The 27,140-nt window shown below is 40.9% G+C and overlaps 2 protein-coding genes across 4 annotated transcripts in view; one reads left to right on the top strand and one right to left on the bottom strand.

Moving 5' to 3' along the window:
* LOC131721075 (CREB-regulated transcription coactivator 1-like) overlaps positions 1 to 18,053 on the top strand; it is a 59,567-nt gene extending 41,514 nt beyond the window's left edge. For 2 of the 3 annotated variants that reach the window (XM_059014234.1, XM_059014235.1), the window contains 3 exons: positions 2,083 to 2,169; positions 3,170 to 3,350; positions 6,579 to 18,053. In XM_059014234.1, the coding sequence (XP_058870217.1) occupies positions 2,083 to 2,169; positions 3,170 to 3,350; positions 6,579 to 6,790 (480 nt within the window). In that variant the 3' untranslated portion in view covers positions 6,791 to 18,053. Of the gene's footprint in view, positions 1 to 2,082; positions 2,170 to 2,966; positions 3,069 to 3,169; positions 3,351 to 6,578 lie in introns of all 3 variants that reach the window. The other variant, XM_059014233.1, reaches the window with a different exon arrangement.
* A 3,031-nt stretch (positions 18,054 to 21,084) lies between these two features.
* On the bottom strand, positions 21,085 to 24,406 carry LOC131721078 (cartilage oligomeric matrix protein-like). Its single transcript, XM_059014237.1, has 4 exons — positions 24,200 to 24,406; positions 23,364 to 23,536; positions 23,042 to 23,181; positions 21,085 to 21,427 (listed from the first exon to the last, which is right to left on the bottom strand). Exons 1-4 carry the CDS (start codon positions 24,275 to 24,277, stop codon positions 21,369 to 21,371), a joined length of 450 nt encoding a protein of 149 aa, XP_058870220.1. The 5' UTR covers positions 24,278 to 24,406; the 3' UTR covers positions 21,085 to 21,368.
* Positions 24,407 to 27,140: the final 2,734 nt, after the last annotated feature.

Here is a 27,140-nt window from a genome sequence, read left to right as displayed (position 1 = left end):
GGCCTGCACACCTGCCCAATTCCAGAGAGGGACCATAGCACAAACCAGGCCTGCGCACCTGCCCAATTCCAGAGAGGGACCATAGCACAAACCAGGCCTGCGCACCTGCCCAATTCCAGAGAGGGACCATAGCACAAACCAGACCTGCACACCTGCCCAATTCCAGAGAGGGACCATAGCACAAACCAGACCTGCACACCTGCCCAATTCCAGAGAGGGATGATAAACTAGACAAAAAAGTGTTTCAGAGCCCAGGCAGTTGAGATGTGAAAATAGTGGATTCCCCCATTGGGTATATGATCTATTGCAAAGCATTGAATCCCCACATAGTGGCAGCAAAAACATTTTAAAAAATCTGATTCCAGGGGTTGACACCAGCTGAATTCATGGGCAGGAAACGAAATTAGATGAAACAAGTTGTTTTGACCACAGTTCAAGTGTCCACAGAGGTTTTAGGGACAAAAGAAACATCTATCCACTGATTTTTATAGAACTTATGGGTTTCTATCGCACTGCAGTGTCAAGGATTTAAAATGATTAATTTGTTAGTGAAAATGTTTTACATTTATAATTTACCTTTAAAAGCACCAATGAGACTCCTCCTTTTAATTGAGACATTTTCAACAACTTTCAGCATGCTTCTCAAACCAAAATTAATACAATGTAACTTGAACACCACATGTGGAAAAATTGATAAACAATTTTTTATTTTTTTTATTTCCTGGAAACAGTATTTCATGGTCTTTTAAAGCTACAAAACGTCAAAATATGTTTTTTAAGGCCAGCAGCAGTATATGTAGTGAGTTTAATTGTTAGAAGCACTGCCTTCTCCAACTCTGTAAAAGCACCAGCTAATTCTAGGTTTGATTCATGGATTTGGTGTCTAAAGAGTAGCAGTATATTGTTTTGTATGTATATATTATCCTGGTTGAAAGGGAATATTTCTCAGGCGGTCTTGCAGATCCAGCGATAACCTTGAATATGATGTTGCATGTGATTTTCATTTGGATTGCGTAGAATGCTACTGCCTGTGACCAGAAGCAAGGAATTCAATTTCAGTTCATTGAAACAAAATCCAGTTAGCATGGCTTAAACAAGGGCCACAGTTGTATTTTTCATGTTTAGATTCACTTTTTGTTTGTCATCACATCCTGGGGCCTTTTTAAACTCAGAAGCATCCCTGTGTCCTTTGTAGAGTGCTCAGGATCACGTCTAATCTGCTACACCAGAGTGTAACCATGAACCTGTCCCCCTGCAACAAGCCAGGGGATGTAAGAAAAAAAGTGTTCTATGTGGTATTTCTTACAACCACTGAGGTGTTGCAGGGGGGCAGGTTAAGGGCTACACTCTGGTGTACCCACTGTACTTGGATGTTTCACATATTCGTAACGATTTTAGATTTTATATAAATAACAATCAGAAAATATGCAATAATAACAAGAACAAACTATTCAAAAAATGTACATACATGTTTCAATGCATATCGGCATGTACAAAATATATCTTCCATAAATACATAGATTTACTTGTCAGTAATTAAGAAAACAAATCAAAGACTTCCAAGGTTTTTTTGGGTTTTTTTTAAAGCAATTTAACTACATACTTTTTTTCTTTGGGACAGTTTTTTAGGCTCCAATACCATGTTAGACATGACTCTGAAGAGCTCTCTAGAGGCCATGGTAGGAGTTCTTCAAACTTTTACAAAGTCATCAGTATGCGACTGAAATAGAAAATGATACAAAATGAATCTAAACAAAAAGAATACATGGCATTTCACATCTGTACCGTGATGCCCTTTGCAGTCGATTCCTATCGGTAACATAGAACAGTTACCTGTTACACAGAAACTGAAAACAAAGGTGACAGGAAAACTGGACAGCAATAAAGCAGAATATTAGTAAGCTATGAGAATTTTCTTTATTGGACCGCTTTTTGTTTTTGGTCTGTTTAGAATTGGAAAAATGGTATTTAAAACCCAGGCAGCTTGCAGTTCTTTTTCTGCATAAAAAAAACAAAAGTGGTGACAAAGTGTATTTGTTTTGAGTCAGAGCCTTTATTAAATCACATGTGCTTTTATTTTAGCACACTTCAATCCTTGGCAGCATCTTTGGGGATTCGTACTATGATCAGCAACTCACGGCCCGGCAGACGAATGCTCTGTCCCACCAGGTGAGTGAACTCGCTGCTTAGATTGCAGCTTACCACAGTTACATTGCTGTCTTTACTGGTGCCATTGTGTTTGATTTGAAGGGACTATGTTAGTAATTGTATTATTGCTGTGCCTTCTTTCTTTCTTGCAGATTTTTGGTAGGATGTAGAACACAGTAAACTTTAACAGAAAAAGTAGTTCTGTTAAAGTGTTTACATGAAACACATTGCATCACCTTTGCTGTGTCCTGTGTTGTCCGTATCGCAGCGTTATATTTTTAAACATATTGCCAACTCTTGAAATTTGAATCACACATCCTTGGTCATAAGTCAACTGGGGAAACATTTCTCAACATTTACTCAGGAGCGTTCGCCAGGAGAAAAAAAAAAAAAAAATCTTCTAAGGATTGCGGTGTATCTAGATCACGCTCCCTCTGCAACAGTGCAGATTTTTTTTATCTCCCACAATACGGCACTAATTTCTGTCAGAGCACCAGCATTGTTGCAGGAGGGAGCATGAACTGAATACACTGCCATGTTTAGAAGAAAATTCCCTACTCACCTCTAAGGTGTGAATAAAAATATCAAAACAATCAGGATTGTGTTGAAAAATATATTCTCTAAGGGTGGTAAAGGCACGGCCGTAGGGTGATTATATACAGTCGATGGGGATACCACAGGGAGCATTGGATCCAGTGCTTCGTTAGGGTTAGGGTTAGGGAATGGAAACTGGCAGGGACTGTTTCACTCACCACGCTGCAGTGGACCCTACTGGCCAGGCACTCAGTGAGCTCAAAGGCTGCCCTTTTGTCCTCCAGCAGCCGGCAGCTCACATCCACTGTGGAACTCCTGGGTGTAAAGAGGTGATTGGCTTGGGGATCGGAGGATGCCCTCTGACCTTCAGTTTGTGGGGAGCTGCGGTGAGGAAAAGTAATTGGACATTCTAAAATTGGGGGAAAGAACTAAACAAAAAACCGTGATGTCACTCCTGATTGTCTAATTCATTGTTTATTCCACACAGCTGGAACAGTTCAATATGATTGAGAATCCTGTCAGCGCCAATAACCTGTACAGCCAGTGTTCCACCCTGAACTACTCCCAGGCAACCATGATGGGCCTGACAGGGAGTCATGGGAGTCTACAAGATTCACAGCAACTGAGTTACATGAGCCACGGAAACATCCCCAACATCATATTGACAGGTAACACCAACTACTGCACACCATCACACAAAACATCCCCAGCATCATATTGACAGGTACCACCAGCTACTGCACACCATCACACGAAACATCCCCAGCATCATATTGACAGGTACCACCAGCTACTGCACACCATCACACGAAACATCCCCAGCATCATATTGACAGGTACCACCAGCTACTGCACACCATCACACGGGCAGGCAGGGCGGGGAATGTCTTTAAAAGTTACTGAGGAAAACAAAATGTGTTACAATTACAAATCGGGACTCCTAGGCACATTTTATAGAGGTATTTTTTTTTTTCGGTTTGTTCAAGCTGTAGTTGGAAATATTCTTTAAAGATCCAGCTATCGAACCACATGTTCCCTCCTCGGACACCATTTCTAGTAAAATTATTTGAAAGCGTGTTCCTGTCACGTGTAAGGTGTGCATTTGCCACCTGATCTCTGTTTCCTGTACATACCCCACCCTGCCTGATCTCTGTTTCCTGTGCATACCCCACCCTGCCTGATCTCTGTTTCCTGTACATACCCCACCCTGCCTGATCTCTGTTTCCTGTGTATACCCACCCTGCCTGATCTCTGTTTCCTGTGCATACCCCACCCTGCCTGATCTCTGTTTCCTGTACATACCCCACCCTGCCTGATCTCTGTTTCCTGTGCATACCCCACCCTGCCTGATCTCTGTTTCCTGTGCATACCCCACCCTGCCTGATCTCTGTTTCCTGTACATACCCCACCCTGCCTGATCTCTGTTTCCTGTACATACCCCACCCTGCCTGATCTCTGTTTCCTGTGTATACCCACCCTGCCTGATCTCTGTTTCCTGTGCATACCCCACCCTGCCTGATCTCTGTTTCCTGTGCATACCCCATCCTGCCTGATCTCTGTTTCCTGTGCATACCCCACCCTGCCTGATCTCTGTTTCCTGTGCATACCCCACCCTGCCTGATCTCTGTTTCCTGTGCATACCCCACCCTGCCTGATCTCTGTTTCCTGTGCATACCCCACCCTGCCTGATCTCTGTTTCCTGTGCATACCCCACTCTGCCTGATCTCTGTTTCCTGTGCATACACCACCCTGCCTGATCTCTGTTTCCTGTACAAGGAATATTACTCTGGAAGGCTGAGACAATGCTGTAGTTAAATAAGCATTGTTGGGGTTCAGGTAAGGGCAGAGCTGTCTGTTACATGCTGTCGTACCAGGACTTCACTAACACAGAGCATGGGAGCTGCACCGTGCTATTTCCCATATTACAACTGTACACAATTAAAGGTGCGGTCACCAATTCCATACACAACACTTGCAAAATATTTAAAATATAAACATGCTGAGTTCATTGCAGTCATCAGCTGCACGGATTAACCACTCAGCAGAACACGCAAGTACAGACATTAAGTTACTGTTTAGTATCACTTTAGTGTCTGAGCAAGGTGTTGTATTTTAAGCAGTTGAATATGGTAGCAACTTGACTTACCCCTGAAGTGGCACTCAGCAATTAGATTTGGTAGCCAATTCTTTGGGACCTAGGAGCCATTGGCTTCTGGAGCCCTGTAGGGGAGTGGACCTGTCAACTTGGAAAGGGAGAGCACAAGAAATACGTTGTTATTATTTCTGTTTAAATAACTGTAAATATATAGTATCTGCATACAGGCCTTTCATTATTTCATCTGCAGTGTTGGAATTTAAAAAAATCTAAAAGTGATTTGCTTCACAGCCATAATGTTTGTGGTCAATAAACAAATAAGAACAATTGTTTTTTGTTTTTATTTTAAGACCCAAGTTTTTGTACAGTACAGTCGGCACTCGCATATCCGACCCTATAAAATGTTGACTTCAGTGACGGTTAAATGTGTGTGATGCATATCTGAATATTTCATTTTGTCCCGTTCCAACCCTTGTCCGTTTCAGGGAACACAAAAAAGATCCAATATCAAAAATACATAGCTGAAAAGACTGTGTTTTAAAATAAGTAGGCTTCCATTTAGATGTACTGTATTGGTTTTGTTGGTACAGTACTATATTTTCAACAGAAGAACGATATGATTCTGAAAATATCACTTGCCAAAAGACACGTGGCCTGTAATGCCGTACATACTTTTAAATCCGGTACATATTGTAGCAGTTAGTAAAATTCCCTGTTAATGATCCAACAGCAAAATGAAATAAAAATGTTACCCATACGCAAAACTGCGTACAGCATAAAAGGTAATGCAATTTAGTAAAAGATTTAAAAAAAAATCAGTTTCCAGAATTAAAACAGTATCCAAAGTCAGTATTCAAAATTGCAGAATATAGTGCTCGATAAGGCCCTAATGTCACAGTTCACTTGCAAATGAAAATGCACCAAAAATACTAAATATCACAGATTAAAAATAAAAACAAAAATCACAGTATCTAAAACGGTTTAATGATTAACTGTTGCATTACCCTAGCTTGTCTCATTTGCTTTGTTTTGGCTGCATTTTCATCAGGTGAAACTGGAGGAAGCGCTGTGTAACTGCACAATAAAAACAGACTGATTTGGCATGCGAGAGAAAGAAATTAATTAAATTAAACACGGGCTGTGATGGATATTCACATAAATTGTAACATGAAGAGATGGGCTTTGTATCAGAAAGCTGTTGACGGAGTCAGAAATGTGACGGGTAAGCGCATTAATTTGTTACGTATATATATATATATAATGGGGATTGATTTTATTCTTTAATACAAGGGCTGCAAAACAAGACTGACGTGTAACTGGGTAATCCCAGTGCTCACGATAGTTCAAAGTAACATTACAGTTAAAACGTAATGCATAAGAAGTATGTACAGTATTTATTGAAAGTATTCATGACTTCAAGGTAATGTTGCCTTTTACTCACATAGTGTCTAAATTGGGGAGTAAATTATTCAATGACCCATAACCTTATCTGGAGCTCTTCCTGAAGGGCTGGCCTTTGTCCTCCAGGGGCCGGTAGCTCGCTGACATCCGCTCTCAAGTTCCTGGGTGTTGAGAGGAAGTTACGGGTAGGTTGATCATGGTATTGGAGAATGCTCTCTGACCTTCAGTTCTCCGGAGATGTTGTGGGGAGTAGCTGCGGTGAGGGAATGTAATTGCACATTCTAAATTGGGGAGACAATGGTAGGTAAAATAATTGGGCAGGTAGTAATAAAATGAATATGAGATTGGAATGAAAATCCTCTGGGGGTTGATGCTTACCTCTGCTAATTTCCTGCTTCAGTTACAGGAGAGTCTCCTCCCAGCTTGTCCAAGGAACTAACCAACTCGCTGGCAGGGGTCGGTGACGTCAGCTTTGATGCAGACTCCCACTTCCCTCTGGACGAACTGAAAATCGACCCCTTGACCCTCGACGGACTTCACATGCTCAATGACCCAGACATGGTCCTTGCAGACCCTGCCACAGAGGACACGTTCAGAATGGACCGGCTGTAGCGTGGGACCACCCGTGGAAGGGGCCAGGGAACAGCGCCCCTTGCAGGTTCTGAGAAGAATAGCAACCCAACTGATTGGTCAGATGTGTTTGAATGGTGTGCCACTGTTGATAGTGGCAGCTCTGTCATGTACAATGAATTTAAGCTTCTTGTTCTGAGCTTATTTTGCCACAGCGCTCAGTTTAGCGCTTGCCATTTGTCCCTCGTCGCAGCTGATGAACGGGAGATTCTGCATCGCCCAGACTTAAACACGCTTTTAAGGTTGTCGATTTGTATTTTGCATCAGATTGAGCTTTGATCTGGCTGAAATCAGTTAAAAAAAAAAAAAAATCCCAATTTAAAAATTATGGCAATGTGTATATAATTCTTTTCATGACGTCTTACGTTGACCAGATGTGTCCAGGCTGCAATTTAAGATGTGCAACTTCTGTCGACACCCACATGTTCTTAACTGCTGTGTTGTATGCTTTTGTTATTTATTTGCCATTATTTGTTACGTTTTGAATTGACCAGCATTCACTGCCTATTTTTGTACCCTGCCAAACTATTCAATGTGAATAGTCATATTTTATTTTTATTTTTTACTATTTATTTAAAATCTACCAGCACTGGTCAACATTTCTTTCTCTTTTTTTTATTTTTAAGCACAAGGAGTACTAAACCTCCCCATAGTTAATATTTTTGGTTCTAAAAACAGATGTCATGCTTAAAATGAAACAGCACTTGTACACGTTTTAGTTTTGTAATCCGACTAGTTTACTTTGCAGTCTACGCAGCAGAATTAAAGGGAATCCTTACGATTTGTATTATTTTTATATTTGGACAAATTCTAAAATGTAAATGCTACTATAAGGTGTAAAACGATACACTACAGCGATGAAAACCAACTACAATGAGTCACTGTGATCACCCGAGTTTGCCTTAAGTAGTGAGTTTTTTGTCCGTTAGATAATGGGAAGAATATTTTCGTAAAAAAATTGTTTTAAATAAAAATGTAATTGGTGATGAGGCAACAAAATCTTACTCACTCTTTGCCGAGTCTATTTTTTTACTTGCACACTAAAAGGGATTATGTGCAATCCTTAAGGAAGCATCATGGTTGAAACTTTAACCAGCATTCGGGAGGGGGAGGGTTATTACTCCTTGGGATGTCTCACTGATAAGACATCAGGAAGGGTGAGGCTTATCCAGCAGGGCACCATTACTGATCACTACTGAGGCGAATGTTTTGCAGTCAGTTGCATCATTTTTGTATTCTGTGCAGGACAGATTTAATAAGCTTTGACTCTTTAAAAAAAACTGAAAAAAATAACTGAAAAAAGAATAAAACTGTAATGATACAAACATTTAGAAAAAGACTTCTAAATGAAACATTTGCCATTGTATTTCTAAATTTAGCACAGTATTAATAGCTATGATGATAACTTTGAGTAAGTAGCTTGAAATGTCATTTCAGTGTTTTTTGGGTTTTTTTCACACATTTGCCTCACTATTTTGTGGTGTTTGCAATGAAGCTGCCAGCACTGCAAACTGTCTGTGAGTAGGGGGATTTGAAAGGTCACGTTGTCACATGATTTGAATGGAATAAGAAGGCTGTTCAGTCCTGGCATTTAGAGTAATCCAGACAATCTTAAAGCCAGGCAGATTTAGAGCAATGATGACAACTCTGAACCACTCACAATGATTGCAGACACCCTCAGATAGTGAAGGCAATGTAAAAAAAAAAGAGATTGAAATGACACTAGAAGCTACTTGCTCTTTAAAACGACTCATTTTTGCATTAAATGCTACAAAGCCATTTGGATAGATTTTCTTCTGAAATGTAAAACCGTTTTGTAGAGTACTATTCAAAACGTTTTTCTCATTGAATTTATTGAGTTTCCTTTCAAATTTCAGAATGTAATGTAAATGTTTTATACACTACTGTAGATAAAATGGCAGAGATTTTAACTTCATGAAAGTCCACCTCTGCTGATCACTATAAAACACTAAGGGCTGGTTTCACAGACCTGGATTCGCACTAGTCTTGAACTTCCTTACCTAAAGTAACATCGTTCAGTACTAACCAGGGTCACAATAGAAGTCATTGAATTTTACAAGATTGTTAGATATTACAGTTAGACTATCAACTTTAAAATGCATCTGTAACTTCTGAACACAAATCGTTACTTTTGACAACGTTTTTTGATGGAAAAATGCAAGCAAATCATTCTCAATTTCTTTAATCAGTTATTTTAAAAAATCCTTTCTCAACAATCTTGCACACACTTTTAATACTAGCTGTTACTAAGTTTGTAACATTGCCAGTTGTATTTTGCTTTTACAAACAGTTGTGCAAAGTGGGCTTCAGAGTAAAGTGTAAATCTGGTCCTGTGTCTTTCGTGCCATTTCAAATGGTTAGCACTGTTATGTTTGTCCTGCAGAAAACAATGCATAAAGCTTTGACATAATGCATTACAATGCTGTTAATACATAGCTTATATAGTAGGATGGGACTGAGTGAAACCGTATGCATACATTTTAATAGGGAAATATGCAGAGACCAGTATATTGCATTCCTCAGGAATGAAATCAATATACCTTTCCGTAACATATGGAAACTGGCACTTTGTTAAGATTGCTGGATTAGCAGTATAGGGGCAGTGTCCCAACCAGAATGTATTTATTTGTTATCTTAAACCTAAGGTAAGGTCTCTGTTACATCTGTAAGACCCAAAGGTGGACCTGTTTCTAAGATTTATGTACAAAACTGTACATGATGAGTCAGTGTGTGTGTATTTATATAGCTATATCTATCTATCTATATATATAAACCATATTGCAGCAGTTTCTCCCCTTATTTTCAATCTGAAAACTTTCCGAAGGTGAGCCAGTGCTGTGTTCCCTCAATGGCTCTGTCTTTTTGCATCTGTGACACCAGTGGTGCAGCATTAAACCTAAGAGGGTCATGGATTGATTTCATGTTTTTAAAAGACTGTTAAGTGGTACACCAGCTCCAGTATTTACTGTTGCATTTCTAACCCATTAGTTAACATTATAATTCGATTACAGTAGCCAGTGACCTAGGGATATAGGTGTATAAACGCATGAATGTATTTATGTATGTATGAACAGTACCAACACAAATTATGGAAACCACTGATTTACTGAACTTGGGGTGTGGATTTTATTGCCCATTTTTCCTCGCTCAAACCCCTTACTAATATCTTGGTATACCTGAATAGGTAATCTCTTCAAAACTATGCATAATATTTTAATGACAATTCATCTCACCTGGTACACCGGAAAAAATATCTTTCTCGGAAAGCTGTGCAACTGGGCATGGGCAGTTTACTGCCAGGTAACCTCACTCGGGCTACTTCACATACTAAATATCTTTGTATCCCTGAATAGATAATATTATTTTAATGAGCACTCTGTCCACACAGTGTTACCCCAAAATATGACCCACCTACTACCTTTGTATGTATGTATGTATTTATCTGTCATGCATACCCTCCAACAATTCATATATTGATATTCTTAAATATAAAATCATTACTTCTTAAAAACACGCAGGTTATTTCAACTGAGCAATCTGCCTCAAACAATTTATACCAATACAGAATTACAGTTGGGCATTTTTACCCCATAAAACGGTACTGCAAAAATGAGTTCCCCCCTGTGCGAGCTTCCCTGCTGACCGCTGTTTTAACTAATGTGAGGCAAAACACTGTTAGATTAGTCTTTGAAAACATCTTCTGTATGAAAATACAATAATAGTTATACTGTGGCACAAGAGTAATGGGTTAATTTTAAAGTTTAAATTTAAAATGTTTCTTTTAGATGAATAAAGTCCAACCCCTTAAGCAGCTACTCACTGGGATCAGAAAATAATCTTGACTTCCTTGAGGGTTTAATGTTGAAACTGAATACCGTGGACTCCCCCCTCGTCCTATTTACCACTCCACCCCACCCCCCACCCCTTGTGCAGCTGTTTTTTTAATAGTTCAGAATTCTTCTTGGGAATTGCCTTGCCTGAAATGTTGCTATTGATTACATAGGGCTAGTTTACCCTGCTCTGTGTGTGTGTGTGTCTGTCTATATATATATATATATATATATATATATATAGGTGTTGATTCTGGCTTCAAAATCTGCATTAGAATGGCATTTTAAACATGCATGAAAACGATGCAGTATTATCAGTACTGTTTTGTAGTGATGCTTGTGCATGTTGGTTAATCTGTTCCCAGCATTACTTCAAGGTTTTGTGTACTAAACTTGTCTTTTTAAGTTGTAAAAAGATCATTTGTATTGCCATCGAAGATTTGATATTTCAGTTGAATCAGGACATTGGAACCCATCTCCATTGACCTATATTAGCATGCAGCTTTTAAACTTCACAAAATGTCCTGTCATGATAACACTTCGAGAAAGTGGCTACCCCTTTTCCATTATGTGAAAAAGTAGTTTGGGCAAAATGTGTGTCTTGTGTTTAGCTGTTATTGTCATTGCAGTGTTATTTATGTTTTGTAGTTGTAGGCATGTAATGCATGTTGTTGTTTTTTTGTTTTTGTTTTTTTAAAGGCCAGCACGACATTTATGATGACATGTACTATAGACCATTTTTACCTTTTTAAAAATGTGTGGACTTTATATATTGCAAATGGAGCACTACGTTCGTTTATAATTTGTTTCCCTTTTTAAAAAGACCTGTTTTCTTGCTAGGTTCTAGCTGTGATGTTAACTGCCTTATACCTCTAGACTTGGCAGACATGGGTGTAAAGTACTGAATAGAAGTAATACCTTGACTTTGTTTTACATTACTTAAGGATTAGCTTCAAACAGCGTTTGGTTTTACTGCCCTCTTATCTTTGTGTGATGTTTGCAATCGTTCTGAATGGTTCTTTCTGCAATTACACAAATACGGTGTGGCTTTCATTTTCTGATAACTCTGTCTTGTGTTCAGGAGCTGCTCTTCAGTTCTAGTTGCCTGTCATAGACACATAGGCTAGCTCAGCCATTTTTATATTAGTAAGCACCAGCACCATCTAGTGCACAGGGTGGTATTGCAGGAAATCTGAATGAAACTTGTTTGAAAAGTGGCAGCTCACTAGATGGCACTGGTCTAGACGCTTGATCAGACTATGGTACATATATATCTATGGGAGTCAGCAAGAACTGAAGAGCAGCTTCTGAACTTGAAAGCACCTTAACACAGACTTACCAAAATATATCAGAGCACAGTATTTGAGTAATTACAATAAGAATCACTTAGAATAATTGCTAACATCAAAACAAGGTAAAATTGGAAGCTGTTTACTTTTTGTTTTTTGTTTATCATAAACATTTTGCTTAAATGTGTTGAGTGAAAATGGAATATGGGGTAACAATTGTATTGCTCTTTTGTAATTTCTATCCTGTAAATAAAGCATATTTAGGAAAAAAAAACATGCTGAAATGAGCAGTAAAAAAACCATCATATTTGATTTTGCCCTGAACACATTTAAAGAAAACCTTTAGAACATATAAGAATTTTAGACTGGGACTGTGTACAAAACAAAATCAAAAAATGTATTTTTAATTTTTTTAATCCTTAAGAAAACTACTGTGCCTAATTCTGCCAAGCCTACCTATACTCTGTTGCTGTGGGCACTTTTTAAAAGCTTTTTTAAAAAAAAAAAATAATAATAATAATTATTTATATTTGTTTTTCGTCAATGACAAAAAAAATAATGTGAATGACAAACGCACAGTGATTTTCCACCCCGCTGTCTCTCCTTCCTGAGAGTAAAATAAACCTGGTTCTCCATCAAATCATCAAAGAAAAGAGAGGAACACTTTTCAGTACGGTTGAATATGTGTTATTTATTTTATTGGTTTACATATTTTTTATAGTCTTTTTCTAAATGCTGCCATATGAATGAATACGAACATGGCCGTTTTTGCATACCTTTCAGGCTGTTTGTTTTCCAATATTTGCCCCAGCTAAACGCCTGGCTGTGATCCAGCACTGTTTTAATGTTTCTGCATGTTTGTTTTTATTAAGTCTAGTAGGTCATTTGGAAACAGCTATATGATGAGGATTCTTCTGTGAACTAGTTGCGGAAAAAAGGGGCTACTGCAGCTTTTACAAAAAAAGAAAGAAAGAAAGAAAGAGTGATGTCCCTGGTATTTATTCCATTGACTTTTCTCTAAACAATGCTGTTATTTTTTCTTGCAGTTCTGTAAAGACGTCTTGTATGCACACCCTATGATTGCTAAAGCTTTGTTCTGTAAAGACCGAAGATTGTTAAAGCTCTCAAAACTACAGCGATTTCAGTAGTAAAACCCAGTCATAGTATTCTTTGCTGTGGAAAAAAGAAATATCTTTTTTATGACCACTCAGAGTAGAGGGATTGTTTTTCACCCAGTCTGTGTACAGTATACTCTGTTTATTCACCCGAGCCAGCACAGCTTCATCTAAACACTATTGCATCCAGAATCTGAAAAATGGGGACCCTTATGCACTGATTGTGTCCATTTGCCTGTGGATACAATAACTGACTTGATTTTGCCCAGATCTTAATTTTGCTATTATCTGATGAACTTGATTTCATACAGTAAAACCTGTCCAATCCAACATCGCTTGGGACTGGAACATTTATTACTGTACATATATTATAGTAAACACAATGCCTCAATGAAATCTGTACCTGTTATTCGCACGATCCTGTTTAAACCATTCCCACAGAAAGACGTTCACTTGATCCTATTGTACCTGCATGTGGCATTCAGGTTGTCTACATGTTGCTTCAAATGCATCTTCTCAGAATGTCTCAAACGGTTTGCCTTGCAATTTCGAATTTGTGTTGTTTTTGGTAAACTTTCAGCTTTTTTGATCAAAGCATTTTTTTCTATGCTTTTATCAAAAGACAGCTCATAGAGTGGAAGGTTACACAGTGTATTTGCTGTTCAACGTTACACAGTGTATTTGCTGTTCAACAACTGCACATTCAGCATGGCGCTGGTGGGACATGCGAGCCTATATGCAACCTATCGCTTTATTTGAGTTTTTTTAGTACTAGTTTAAAATGTACAAAAGAACAATCACATGGCCCGGTGGCAGACTGCAGTGTCAGATTTCCGTTGGTTTTAAGCCAAGGGGACACTAGTCTATATCTTGCTAGAAAATGTAGAATGAAATCTGTTGCTTCTACACTGTTGCTTCAGATTTCAGGGGACACTGTAGATAGAATGCTGATGGATGGCCAATGAGATGTGTAAATAAAACTAATTGTAAATAGAGTGATGTTGAAATGTGATTATTGTTATAGTTTTTTTTTTTATTATATTATTTTGAACAGAATTCATAATTATGCCAAATGAGGATTATTATGTATTTATATTCTACACATCAGATATTGGTAACTGTGTAACAATATTTGCAAGTTGTGTCTGCTGAACTGCAATGTTCAAAAGGCTTGAAACAAAAGTAGGACTCGCTTTATCCATTACTATGAAGTTGTATCAAATGAAAGCCTTTATTTGTGACAAAATGACCACTGAAAACACAACTTGGAAACTTAAACGCAACACACCGTTAACACACTGCTGCAGTTTAACATGAACGCTCCAATGCTTCAGCATTGGCACCAAACCGGCTTTTTTTTTTTTTTTGTAATTTCTAGAATTAGACTATAATGCCAAAACAACATTGTTTAAAACGGTTCATAATAGTAAATCTTTTTTATTCAAGGAATATAATATTAATAATTGTCGACTTTAAAGCCGCTCCACTACATCTCGTGGCATTAACTGACACATTGGTCTTGAACTTTCAAGAATGGACCGATTTAACACTTATTGACTTGCCTATACCACCTATAGATTTATTTTTATTTTTTAAATCACCCTGAAAAAAATCGATAAGGAGAGTCACCCTCACAATATCGCACATGGCTCCACATTCATTTTCCCCATCTCTTTTTTTCTTCTATAAAGTTAGTCGTTGCCAATGATTTTTACCCAGTTTTCTCCCCAATTTAGAATCGCCAGTTGTGGTGTTATTAATCCTGGTTCACCACTGCAACCCCCCGGCGACTCTGGAAACGGAGGCTGAAACATGCGTCCTCCGAAGCGTGTTCCTGCCAATCCATCAATCCACAGTGAAGCCATCAGACCTATAGTGCCGGAGGACAACACACATCTGAATGGCTCCACTGCAGACCCGCAGGTGTCCTATCAGCCACAGGGGTCGCTGGTGCGCGGTGAACCGTGGATTGCCCTGCCGACCTAAGCCCTCCCTACCTGGGCGGCGCGCGACTGATTGTGTGCTGCCCCCTGGGAACCCCCGGCCACGGCCGGCTGTGACATAGCCTGATTTCGAACCTGCGATTTCCAGGCTATAGGGCGCATCCTGCAGTCCACGCGGAGCGCCTTTACTGGATGCGCCACTCGGGAGCCCTTCCACCTCTTTGAAAAAAAAGGTAGTCCCATTACTTTTTACATCACTTTCATTGGCTGATTTGTTCTACAAAATCAACAGTCCTTTGATACAGTTGCTTGCAACAAAGGCCCTGTCTACACCACCTGATCTGGAGAACCGTATTCGAAACCACTCTAATAAATCCAGTTTATTTCAAACAGAGCTGACAAATTACGTGAATTGTTCATCCCCGGTCCTACTTATAACTTGCATTTCATTTTTGCAGTCGCCTAATTTAACGTTGTGCTTTTGTTATTGTCCCCACTAGTTTTAATAGAGATTAGATATAAGAGAATAGATCTAATTTAGAACCGAACTCGAGACTACCCCTGAGGTGGTCTCGAGTGTGGTTCTCGAGTACGGTATTACACACTGTGTAGTGTAGACGCTAGCCGTATTTAGCACTTTTAAGTAGGTTTAAGGGCAACTAATACAGTTTAAAGCAGGGGTCTCCAATCCTGGTCCCAGAGAGCCAGTGTCCCTCCTGGTTTTTGTTCCAACTGTACTCTAAATTAATTAATTGGTCCAATTTAGCTTCTAATAAGCACTTCATTGGTCCAATTAAATAATTTAGGGCATAGTTGGGACAAAAACCAGGAGGGACACCGGCCCTCCAGGACCAGGATTGGACAGCCCTGGATTAAAGGCATAGTGTGGACAGGGCCTAAGTTGCCTGAAACTTGTAGCTTGCATGTCACGTTCTACAAAAAAAAGTATCCCTTTCTACATTTTTCTAGTAACATGTAGACTAGTGTCCCCTCAGCTTTAGACAGACAAGACTTACAAATCATGCCAGATTCCAGAATAGATAGGCTCCAGATTGTAGAGGGGAGCACACCATTCATTTCAATAGGGATTGTAGAGAGGATCCCACCATTCATTTCAACAGAGATTGTAGCAGGGATTGTAGAGAGGGTCACACCATTCATTTCAATAGGGATTTGGTCGAGACCCAGAAGTCTTGCAGTTCAGAATGCCGGTATGTAGAGGGTCTGGATTAGACAGGTTTTACTGTACAGATGTTTTTTCCATTTCACGTAGGCACTTATTAGGGCCCGCTGATCTGATCCTTGGTGTCCAAGGTACAATAAGAAATGTACGTGTTTAAGTTCTGTTTTGTACATTCAAATTCAGATAACGAAACCATGGCAGCTTCCTCTGTGTTAGACTGGCAATATTAAGCGTAATGTGAACTAGAAATTACAATTAGCAACTTATTATTGAATCGTTGCAGAATATGACCCAGGTAACTATGGATGGGGTTTAGCATGGCCTGAATTCTTGGCTCAGTCTTGACCATTTTAGTTGCACATTTTAACAAGGTGATGAGATACACGGCTGGGTCCATGACAGTGCAACATTTCCTCAGGTACGCTACAGGGGGCTTTAGCTACTCTGTATTAACTGGGAATTGATGTGTTTAGAAGCTTTAGGGGTCATCTCAAAATGCTTATAACAGATGCTGTTGAAGACAGCAGCCTGTTTTTTTTGGACACGGGGTTCAAAGCGACTTGGGATTTTATTAATCCTTTACTTTTTTTCTTGCTGTTTACGTCTCATCCGAAGGACGGAGCACAAGAATGTTAAGTGACTTGGTCAGAGTCACACACGATGAGTCAGTGGCTGAGCTGGGATTCAGCTGGGACCCTCCTGGTAAGAAGCCTCTGCTCTAACCACAATCCTACATATGATCTAGCCTGTTGCATATATCTTTGGGAGGCAACTACAACTGAAGAGCAGCACCTGAACTCAGGTGATAGCACTCTGACACAGATATCCAAAAAATAAGAAAGTGTTATTTGCAGATTACGCATTATAGTTAATAAGGTGATGCACTAGATTTTAGGATTTAAAACACTATTTGGAAGTAACATGATGACAGTTCAGACTCTATAATTCTTAGAGCCCCTCCACTACTTGTGCTCCCTGGGGTCAGTTGCATCATCATGATTCTCTGGGTTCAGCAAAGATCTCTGAAAAGTGGCTTGCGGATTCTAATATGGACCTTCTGACATCCAAATTCCTACTGATTAACCAACCCGTTGAGTAGCCACTAGGTGGAGTACACACCCTGTTTGAACCTGGATCCTTTTAAGAATCCAGTTAACCCCAGGAAGAACGAGCTGTGAAAATGTATTCGGGGGAATGTGCATGGAAAGCTTGAAATAACTGTCCTCCTATGCTGCCAATTATTTCCGTGGCTATTGCTTTCAAACTGTATGCAGCCACCACAAGGAATGACAGCACACTAATCAAGATGTATTGGTGTGCTACTTCAAATGCTCAGTACCTGATTTCATGTTTACAAGATAAATACAATATAAATAAACTTTTAACTTTAGAAGACACTTGGATATTTGAAGACGATATGTATGGCTCCTTTGAACAAATTGTTTACATTGTGTACAGATTTAGACAGCGTATTGGCATTCAATGAGAAGGGCTTGCTTTGTCAGCTTTACTCGTAACACTGGCAGCTACAATGTGTTTCTGTAACACTGCTCATACACTGCTGCTGTTCAGAGAGCAGAGCTGTACACTCACTCACTCACTATACACACCTTGGGTGCAGCTCTTGGATCCCGGTAGTTTTGAGGAGCTGACCCTTCAAAAGTCTGGTTCATTTATTATTGTGCTTTTTATATAAAATGGAAAATCAAAGTTGGCTTTAGCTGTGTGTGATCTGAGAAATGATGTGAAAGCTTAATTTGAAAAAGTACATTTGTAAGTATTTTTGTTGTGAGGGCTTCTGTCTTTGTATCTTTGCATTACTATTTGTAAATGAAATGTAATAAAAGTTCAATTCTTTTCGTCACACAGATTGTTTCTTGTTTGCTTTTACACACTGGTAATAATATACAGTTGAGGTCAAAAGTTGCCATACCCCAATGGAAATGTATAATTTCTAGAAATTTCTCAAAAACGAAGAATTTTAGGAACAATCTTTTGTAGCAAAAGTTTTGCTTTTGTGGATGAGGAAAAAGTTACAAGAAACAGATACAATTATTTATTTCGGCAATTTTTTTTGCAAAACTCAAAAAATGCTAATTCGAAATTACTAGAAATTTCAATATGATAATACAGAACCTAATTCTAGAAAAGCCTAGAAAATGCTGGATTGTAAGTGAGTATAAAAGGGTTAGGCATAGGATTGCTGTAATTACCAAATGTAAAAGTAAAGAGTAAAGAGCTATCTAAAGACCGTAGGCAGAACAGTATACATTGTCATGAAGCATTTGAGTATCCCAATTTCAAGTATTATTTCTATTATCAAGAAGTACAAGACTCAACGCCCCCCCTGAGTCTGGAAGAAAGAAAGTTCTTTCACTGAGAACCAGTAGAAGAATTGTGAGGAAGGTTAATAACAATCAGACATTGACTGCCAAAGATATTCAAAGTGAATTGGCTGCAAGTGGGACTGGGGTTTCCATTTCAACCATAGGTCGAGTATTGCATGGTGAAGGTCTTAATGGTCGCAGGCCAAGGAAAAAGCCACTCTTAGGAAAACGTCACAAGGACAATCGCTTAGTTTGAGTTCTGGTCAAATGTTTTGTGGAGTGATGAAACAAAAATTGAGCTATTTGGTCACGCTGATATTCGTTACGCTTGGAGAAAGCCTGGTGAAGCTTACAAAAAAAAGAACACCATACCTACTGTCAAGCATGGAGATGGTAATATCCTTCTATGGGGTGGTTTTTCCGCTAGTGGCACAGGAAATGTAGTTCCAATACATGGTAAAATGGATTCCATAGCATACCAAATGATATTGGCCAATCATCTGAAACCCTCCGCTACAAAACTTGGTTTAATGCTCAAATGGACATTCAGAAGAATAAAATTAAGGTTCTGGAATGGCCTAGTCAAAGTCCTGATCTAAATCTGATTGAGAATCTTTGGTATGAGTTGAAGAAGGCTGTGCATAAGAGAAGTCCTCGGAATTGGAATGAACTGGAACAATTTTGCGCTGAGGAATGGTCAAAAATCATTAAAGAATCATGCCAAAAGCTGATTGAGAAATATCCTAATAAATTAAAATAGGTTATTATTGCTAAAGATGCCTCAACTAGCTATTCATTTCATTTTCCTTGTTAGGGTATGAATACTTTTGAATTAGCATTTTTGGAGTTTTGCTGAAATAAATATTTCTTGTAACTTGTTTTCCTCATCCACAAAACCTACAATCCCTATTGAAGTGAATGGTGTGATCCCCTCTACAATCCCTATTGAAATGAATGGTGTGCTCCCCTCTACAATCCCTATTGAAATGAATGGTGTGATCCCCTCTACAATCCCTATTGAAATGAATGGTGTGATCCCCTCTACAATCTCTATTGAAATGAATGGTGTGATCCCCTCTACAATCCCTATTGAAATGAATGGTGTGCTCCCCTCTACAATCCCTATTGAAATGAATGGTGTGATCCCCTCTACAATCCCTATTGAAATGAATGGTGTGATCCCCTCTACAATCCCTATTGAAATGAATGGTGTGATCCCCTCTACAATCTCTATTGAAATGAATGGTGTGCGCCAATCCTCTACAATCTCTATTGAAATGAATGGTGTGCTCCAATCCTCTACAACCCCTATTGAAATGAATGGTGTGCTCCCCTCTACAATCCCTATTGAAATGAATGGTGTGCTCCCCTCTACAATCCCTATTGAAATGAATGGTGTGCTCCCCTCTACAATCTCTATTGAAATGAATGGTGTGATCCCCTCTACAATCCCTATTGAAATGAATGGTGTGCTCCCCTCTACAATCTCTATTGAAATGAATGGTGTGATCCCCTCTACAATCCCTATTGAAATGAATGGTGTGATCCCCTCTACAATCCCTATTGAATGGTGTGATCCTCTCTACAATCCCTATTGAAATGAATGGTGTGATCCCCTCTACAATCCCTATTGAATGGTGTGATCCTCTCTACAATCCCTATTGAAATGAATGGTGTGATCCCCTCTACAATCCCTATTGAAATGAATGGTGTGATCCCCTCTACAATCCATATTGAATGGTGTGCTCCCCTCTACAATCCAGAGCCTGTCTCTTCTGGAATCCGGCATGATGTGTAAGTCTTGTCTGCCTAAAAGCAATGGAAACCCAGCAGTGCACTCTGCCACCAGGTCCAGATTTTTTATTTATTTTTAAAGTTTAAAAGTAGTATTAAAAACACAAAAGCAAGATGTTGCGTATAGACTCGCGTGCCCCTCCGGCACCATGCTGAATTGTGCAGTTCTTGAACAGCAAATACAATATGTAAACTTCCACACAACGAGCTAGCGCTTGATAGAAAATGTGCTTTTATCAACAAAAAAAAGTGGAAAATTTACTAAAACAACACAAAAAGAGCTAAGTGACACGTTCAGATTCGCAAGGCAAACCGTTCGAGACATTCTGAGAAGATGCATTTGAAGCAACATGTAGACAACCTGAATGCCACATGCAGGTACAATAGGATCAAGTGAACGTCTTTCTGTGGGAATGGTTTAAACAGGATCGTGCGAATAACAGGTACAGATTTCATTGAGGCATTGTTGTGCTTATACTGTGTGTGTACAGTAAACGTTTTCTTTTTCTAAAGTGTTCAAATAGTTTTGTCATTTTACCTTTTTTTAGGTACAGTATTGGATTTTTTACTGCACAGTTTTCCGGTCCCAGGCGATGCTGGATTGGACACGTTTTACTGTAATTGCAATAAGAATCATTCACAAGGTTTACAAACATCATATAAAGGCAATTTGAAGACCCAGGTTGAAGCTAGTTAATCTCTAAACGACTGGGCCCGTTCTATTTCACACTAAATGATCCATTAATAACCATTTCATCTATCATCAATTAATAATTAAAACTGAAAAATGAATTGTTTATTACATTGAACGGGAAACCGTCATATAGCATTGTACAACAAAATATATTTTCAATTACAGTATAAGAAACAAACATTTCATTACATAATCTGATACAAACAGTTCAGTGAACAGGATAGAATTGGCAACAAATTAACCAGCAGCAATATACTAGCATGTTTAGTTTTAATGGTTTTATAACTTTGCCAAAAACGGACTGGTGAGTTGCTTAAAAATGCGATTGTAAAGGATTGGCAGCCTCATTCTGCCTGTCCAGTCTTCAACCCTGGAATTGGACCTGTTGAGTTCTGTATGTGTCAAAATCTTCAGGGAGGGTGTCTAGAAAAAAGAAAACATATTTACCAATATTGCAGATTTCAGCTATAGCAGCGCAGCGGTGCAGTTCAGTTTTTGTATGAGTTTGTTGTATTGCACACTCCTATGGATACCCTTGTATCGGTTCTTAGCACTACATTCTTACCTCGTCTGAGGAACTCCACACACAAGTGAACTCCTGGGCTCCATGTCGCTTGGGTCAGGAGAAACAAACTGATCTCTTACCCAGAGATCATTGTAATCTAATCCTTTTTAGCGCCAAAGTCAAGGTACCTCCTCCCTAAAAACCTCACGTCATTATAGATTAATGTCCACATTTCTCCTCTCCTTACAGACAGTACAGGCGCTCGCATTTCTCCTTCGCTTGCTTTGGTACAGACCGTACAGGTGTTCGTGTTTCTCCTTCGCTTGCTTTGGTACAGACCGTACAGGTGCTCGTGTTTCTCCTTCGCTTGCTTTGGTACAGACCGTTGGAATCTGATGATTCCAACCAGGCTCAGCCTCCACAGCCTGTAGCCCCTGCGCTGGTTCCTGGTACCGCAACACCGATGATTGCACATGAGCGGATGCGCCTAGCCTGGTGGACAACGACGTCATCAACTCTGCCCCCGACAATGATGCTCCGGAATACTCAGAAGGTCATTCCACTCCTATACACCAATGCAGAGGCTGTTCTGAGATAAATTTCATCCTCTCTCAATGACCAGTACCGAGGAGGATGGTTTCCTGAGCATCATTGATGCAAAGCATAAAAAAGTGTTTGAAGGATTCCCCTTCCTTAAGGCTGGAGGCTGGTTGGGGCTGTATGGGAGAAATCTGCCTTCGCTGTGCAATGTCCCCCTGGAGTATATACATTCTACAGGGTGCCACCAGACCACAAGAACTCGCCTTTTAAACAGCTTGAGCTGGATTCCATCCTGGCTACACCAGCTGCGGGTGCCAGCAGGCGTTACGGTGTCACAGGAAACAAATCATAGAATACACGCTGCAATGCATCCCCGCATCCATCTTCATCATCCTCAATAATATGCATTATACTCTGAGAACTACAGTAACTATGGCACGTGGAATCTCTTTGCCATGCACTTTGATTGGGATGCCAAATCCTGTATAAATCAATGCTGTACAATTTGGATAAGGAGTCCATGAACAGCATAGCTGAAAAAAATGGCAAAGTTGATTTTTTTCAGCTATGCTGTTCTGTTGAAGTTCAATTCGGAGTAAAAGCAACACTTAAATGCCCTTTATTTAAAAAAAAACAGGAGATTAAAACAAAGAACAGCCAATACTCTAAAATAACAAAAGGACACGAAAAGCTAAGTGGTTTCCATTCTCTAGCTGATTTACATTTTCAACAAAAAACAACCTGCTTTTAGTGATTTAACAGTTCTTAGATCCACCACTGTTGAGATGAAGCAAATAAACACCACAGCATATTTCACAGCGGTTGCACTCTGTATAATATTAAATCACAGAAAATGAAACGGGTGTCAATCATACCTGACGCTGTCCTATTGGACACCAGTATCATGGAGTGTCGAAAGGAGCTAGCCTAGTTCTCCTCCTTTTTTTCTAACTCGTTGCTTTAGTACAGTACACAGGTAAGGCTGCACTCACCGTTGCAGCGGTAGCGCAGGTTTGCCCAGATGATATTCTCCTGTGAGAAGCAGAAGACTCCCAGACGGCCTCCTCGCATCGTGGTGTCAATGATGATGCCAGTGTCTGCAACCATCTGAGGGCCTTCATAAAACCTCACTCTGAAAATGAACAGGCATGAACAAGACCTTTAACCAAAGTACAACCCAGAGGGAAGCTCTTATACTCTCCTAACAGCCTCCCTCTGTTCTGTGCTGGTGGAGCAGAGAAAGAGGGGCTCTTACACTCTTCTAACAGCCTCCCTCCCCCTGAATGGAGCCTAACTGCCCGAAGTTGCCCATACCTGATGTACCCCTCTTGTGGCCGGTGCTGTAGGAACCAGCGGTAGGACGTCTTGTCTTTCCAGCCCACGTTTCGGGCATCTTTCCACAGGAGCTTCACCTGATCCGGCGTGTTCCCGGTGTGCCACAGAGAGTTCCGCAGATTTTCCCCAGGGCCAGTTTTCGATTTCACAGCCTGAAACACATAATATACAGGATAAGGACAGGAATGCGTTTCAAAAATACCTTTTTGTGGGTGGAGGTTTCTAAACTTAGGACTCAATTGAGAGAACTCTTTACAGAAACATCTCTTAAAGTACAAATCCCTAACAAAATAATTCACTAATTGTAATATGTGTTACCATCACATCATAGACACCACATTTGTACTGTTTTTCCTATGACAAACGTGTTTTCAGTGTCATCTTAAACCCTTCATGCACCCTTATGAAGCTGATAGCACATGCAGACTTGTATCTGCAAGGAGCATTCAATAAATACTGTACTCTTACAGCTCAAATAAATTACCATTACAAAATCAAATTCACCTTTACCAGAATGTCTGAGTTTTATGAAAAAAACATATATATTAGGTAAGATTTACTGGAGTTATTTTGTTAGCACCATGCACCTTATCATACATTTCTAAACTTCATTGTCAATGCCTGTGCTAACTGCATGTACTATTGGACAATGATAGAGGCTATAGTAAAGAGAACGTTTCACATTTTGTATTGATTAAATGGGTGGGGATTCTCAGTCAGAGTGCCTTAAGTAACAGGGGGCCACAAGCTAAGTAAGTTGGAGACCATTGATTTATGATGCCAGTTTTAGCCCAGTCTACCCCCTCCTGGTCTACCTTGAGCTGAATCCCAGGATCAGCCACTGCCCTGAAAGGGTTAGCCTGCCAGTAGATCTGCTCCACCTGCTTCCACATCACCACGTAGAAACTGGAGCTGTCCTGGTATCCGAAAATAAATCCAGCATAGTCGTCGTCCGTGACTGTGTTCACGTGAAACGTCCCTTCAAAATCCACCCCATTGAAGGCAGTGTAGCCTGCGAATGACAATCGGAGTTACAAATCTCTGTGTCTGCTTAGCAATGCTGTGCGATTCACAGGCTCGTTCTGCTGTTTAGCAATGCTGTGTGATTCGCAGGCTCGTTCTGTTTAGCAATGCCGTGTGATTCGCAGGCTCGTTCTGTTTAGCAATGCCGTGTGATTCGCAGGCTCGTTCTGCTGTTTAGCAATGCCGTGCGATTCGCAGGCTCGTTCTGCTGTTTAGCAATGCCGTGCGATACGCAGGCTCGTTCTGCTGTTTAGCAATGCCGTGCGATACGCAGGCTTGTTCTGCTGTTTAGCAATGTCGTGCGATTCACAGGCTCATTCTGTTTAGCAATGTCGTGCGATTCACAGGCTCGTTCTGTTTAGCAATGTCGTGCGATACGCAGGCTTGTTCTGCTGTTTAGCAATGCCGTGTGATTCGCAGGCTCGTTCTGTTTAGCAATGCCGTGTGATTCGCAGGCTCGTTCTGCTGTTTAGCAATGCCGTGCGATTCGCAGGCTCGTTCTGTTTAGCAATGCCGTGTGATTCGCAGGCTCGTTCTGCTTAGCAATGTCGTGTGATTCGCAGGCTCGTTCTGTTTAGCAATGCCGTGTGATTCGCAGGCTCGTTCTGCTGTTTAGCAATGCCGTGCGATTCACAGGCTCGTTCTGCTGTTTAGCAATGCCGTGCGATTCGCAGGCTCGTTCTGTTTAGCAATGTCGTGTGATTCGCAGGCTCGTTCTGTTTAGCAATGCCGTGTGATTCGCAGGCTCGTTCTGCTTAGCAATGTCGTGTGATTCGCAGGCTCGTTCTTCTGTTTAGCAATGCCGTGTGATTCGCAGGCTTGTTCTGCTGTTTAGCAATGCCGTGCGATTCGCAGGCTCGTTCTGCTGTTTAGCAATGCCGTGCGATTCGCAGGCTCGTTCTGTTTAGCAATGTCGTGTGATTCGCAGGCTCGTTCTGTTTAGCAATGCCGTGCGATTCGCAGGCTCGTTCTGCTGTTTAGCAATGCCGTGCGATTCACAGGCTCGTTCTGCTGTTTAGCAATGCCGTGCGATTCGCAGGCTCGTTCTGCTTAGCAATGCCGTGTGATTCGCAGGCTCGTTCTGTTTAGCAATGTCGTGTGATTCGCAGGCTCGTTCTGCTGTTTAGCAATGTCGTGCGATTCACAGGCTCATTCTGTTTAGCAATGTCGTGCGATTCGCAGGCTCGTTCTGCTTAGCAATGCCGTGTGATTCGCAGGCTTGTTCTGCTGTTTAGCAATGTCGTGCGATTCACAGGCTCATTCTGTTTAGCAATGCCGTGCGATTCACAGGCTCATTCTGTTTAGCAATGCCGTGCGATACGCAGGCTTGTTCTGCTGTTTAGCAATGCCGTGTGATTCGCAGGCTCGTTCTGCTTAGCAATGCCGTGTGATTCGCAGGCTTGTTCTGCTGTTTAGCAATGTCGTGCGATTCACAGGCTCATTCTGTTTAGCAATGCTGTGTGATTCGCAGGCTCGTTCTGTTTAGCAATGCCGTGCGATTCGCAGGCTCGTTCTGTTTAGCAATGCCGTGCGATTCGCAGGCTCGTTCTGCTTAGCAATGCCGTGTGATTCGCAGGCTCGTTCTGCTGTTTAGCAATGCCGTGCGATACGCAGGCTTGTTCTGCTGTTTAGCAATGCCGTGTGATTCGCAGGCTCGTTCTGCTTAGCAATGCTGTGTGATTCGCAGGCTCGTTCTGCTGTTTAGCAATGTCATGCGATTCGCAGGCTCGTTCTGCTGTTTAGCAATGCCGTGCGATTCGCAGGCTCGTTCTGCTTAGCAATGCCGTGCAATTCGCAGGCTCGTTCTGCTTAGCAATGCCGTGCAATTCGCAGGCTCGTTCTGCTGTTTAGCAATGCCGTGTGATTCGCAGGCTCGTTCTGCTGTTTAGCAATGCCGTGCGATTCGCAGGCTCGTTCTGTTTAGCAATGCCGTGTGATTCGCAGGCTTGTTCTGCTTAGCAATGCCGTGCGATTCGCAGGCTCGTTCTGCTTAGCAATGTCGTGTGATTCGCAGGCTTGTTCTGCTTAGCAATGTCGTGTGATTCGCAGGCTCGTTCTGTTTAGCAATGCCGTGCGATTCGCAGGCTCGTTCTGTTTAGCAATGCCGTGTGATTCGCAGGCTCGTTCTGCTTAGCAATGCCGTGCGATTCACAGGCTCGTTCTGTTTAGCAATGCCGTGTGATTCGCAGGCTCGTTCTGTTTAGCAATGCCGTGCGATTCGCAGGCTCGTTCTGCTGTTTAGCAATGCCGTGCGATTCGCAGGCTCGTTCTGTTTAGCAATGCCGTGTGATTCGCAGGCTCGTTCTGTTTAGCAATGTCGTGCGATTCACAGGCTCGTTCTGCTGTTTAGCAATGCCGTGCGATTCGCAGGCTCGTTCTGTTTAGCAATGCCGTGTGATTCGCAGGCTCGTTCTGCTGTTTAGCAATGTCATGCGATTCGCAGGCTCGTTCTGCTGTTTAGCAATGCCGTGTGATTCGCAGGCTCGTTCTGCTGTTTAGCAATGCCGTGTGATTCGCAGGCTCGTTCTTCTGTTTAGCAATGCCGTGTGATTCGCAGGCTCGTTCTGCTGTTTAGCAATGCCGTGTGATTCGCAGGCTCGTTCTGTTTAGCAATGCTGTGTGATTCGCAGGCTCGTTCTGCTGTTTAGCAATGCTGTGCGATTCGCAGGCTCGTTCTGCTTAGCAATGCCGTGCGATTCGCAGGCTCGTTCTGCTTAGCAATGCCGTGCAATT

The sequence above is a fragment of the Acipenser ruthenus genome, chromosome 47 (genome assembly GCF_902713425.1).
Source record: "Acipenser ruthenus chromosome 47, fAciRut3.2 maternal haplotype, whole genome shotgun sequence".
NCBI classification, from domain to species: Eukaryota; Metazoa; Chordata; class Actinopteri; order Acipenseriformes; family Acipenseridae; genus Acipenser; species Acipenser ruthenus.
This window is presented reverse-complemented; position numbering and strand designations above follow the sequence as displayed.

Coding starts and splice junctions, on each gene's coding strand:
- LOC131721078 (XM_059014237.1), bottom strand. CDS start 24,277: ATGTGGAAGCAGGTGGAGCAGATCTACTGGCAGGCTAACCCTTTCAGG. Junction 23,537..24,199: donor ATCCTGGGATTCAGCTCAAG/GTAGACCAGGAG, acceptor TATGTGTTTCAG/GCTGTGAAATCGAAAACTGG. Junction 23,182..23,363: donor CCACAAGAGGGGTACATCAG/GTATGGGCAACT, acceptor GTTCATTTTCAG/AGTGAGGTTTTATGAAGGCC.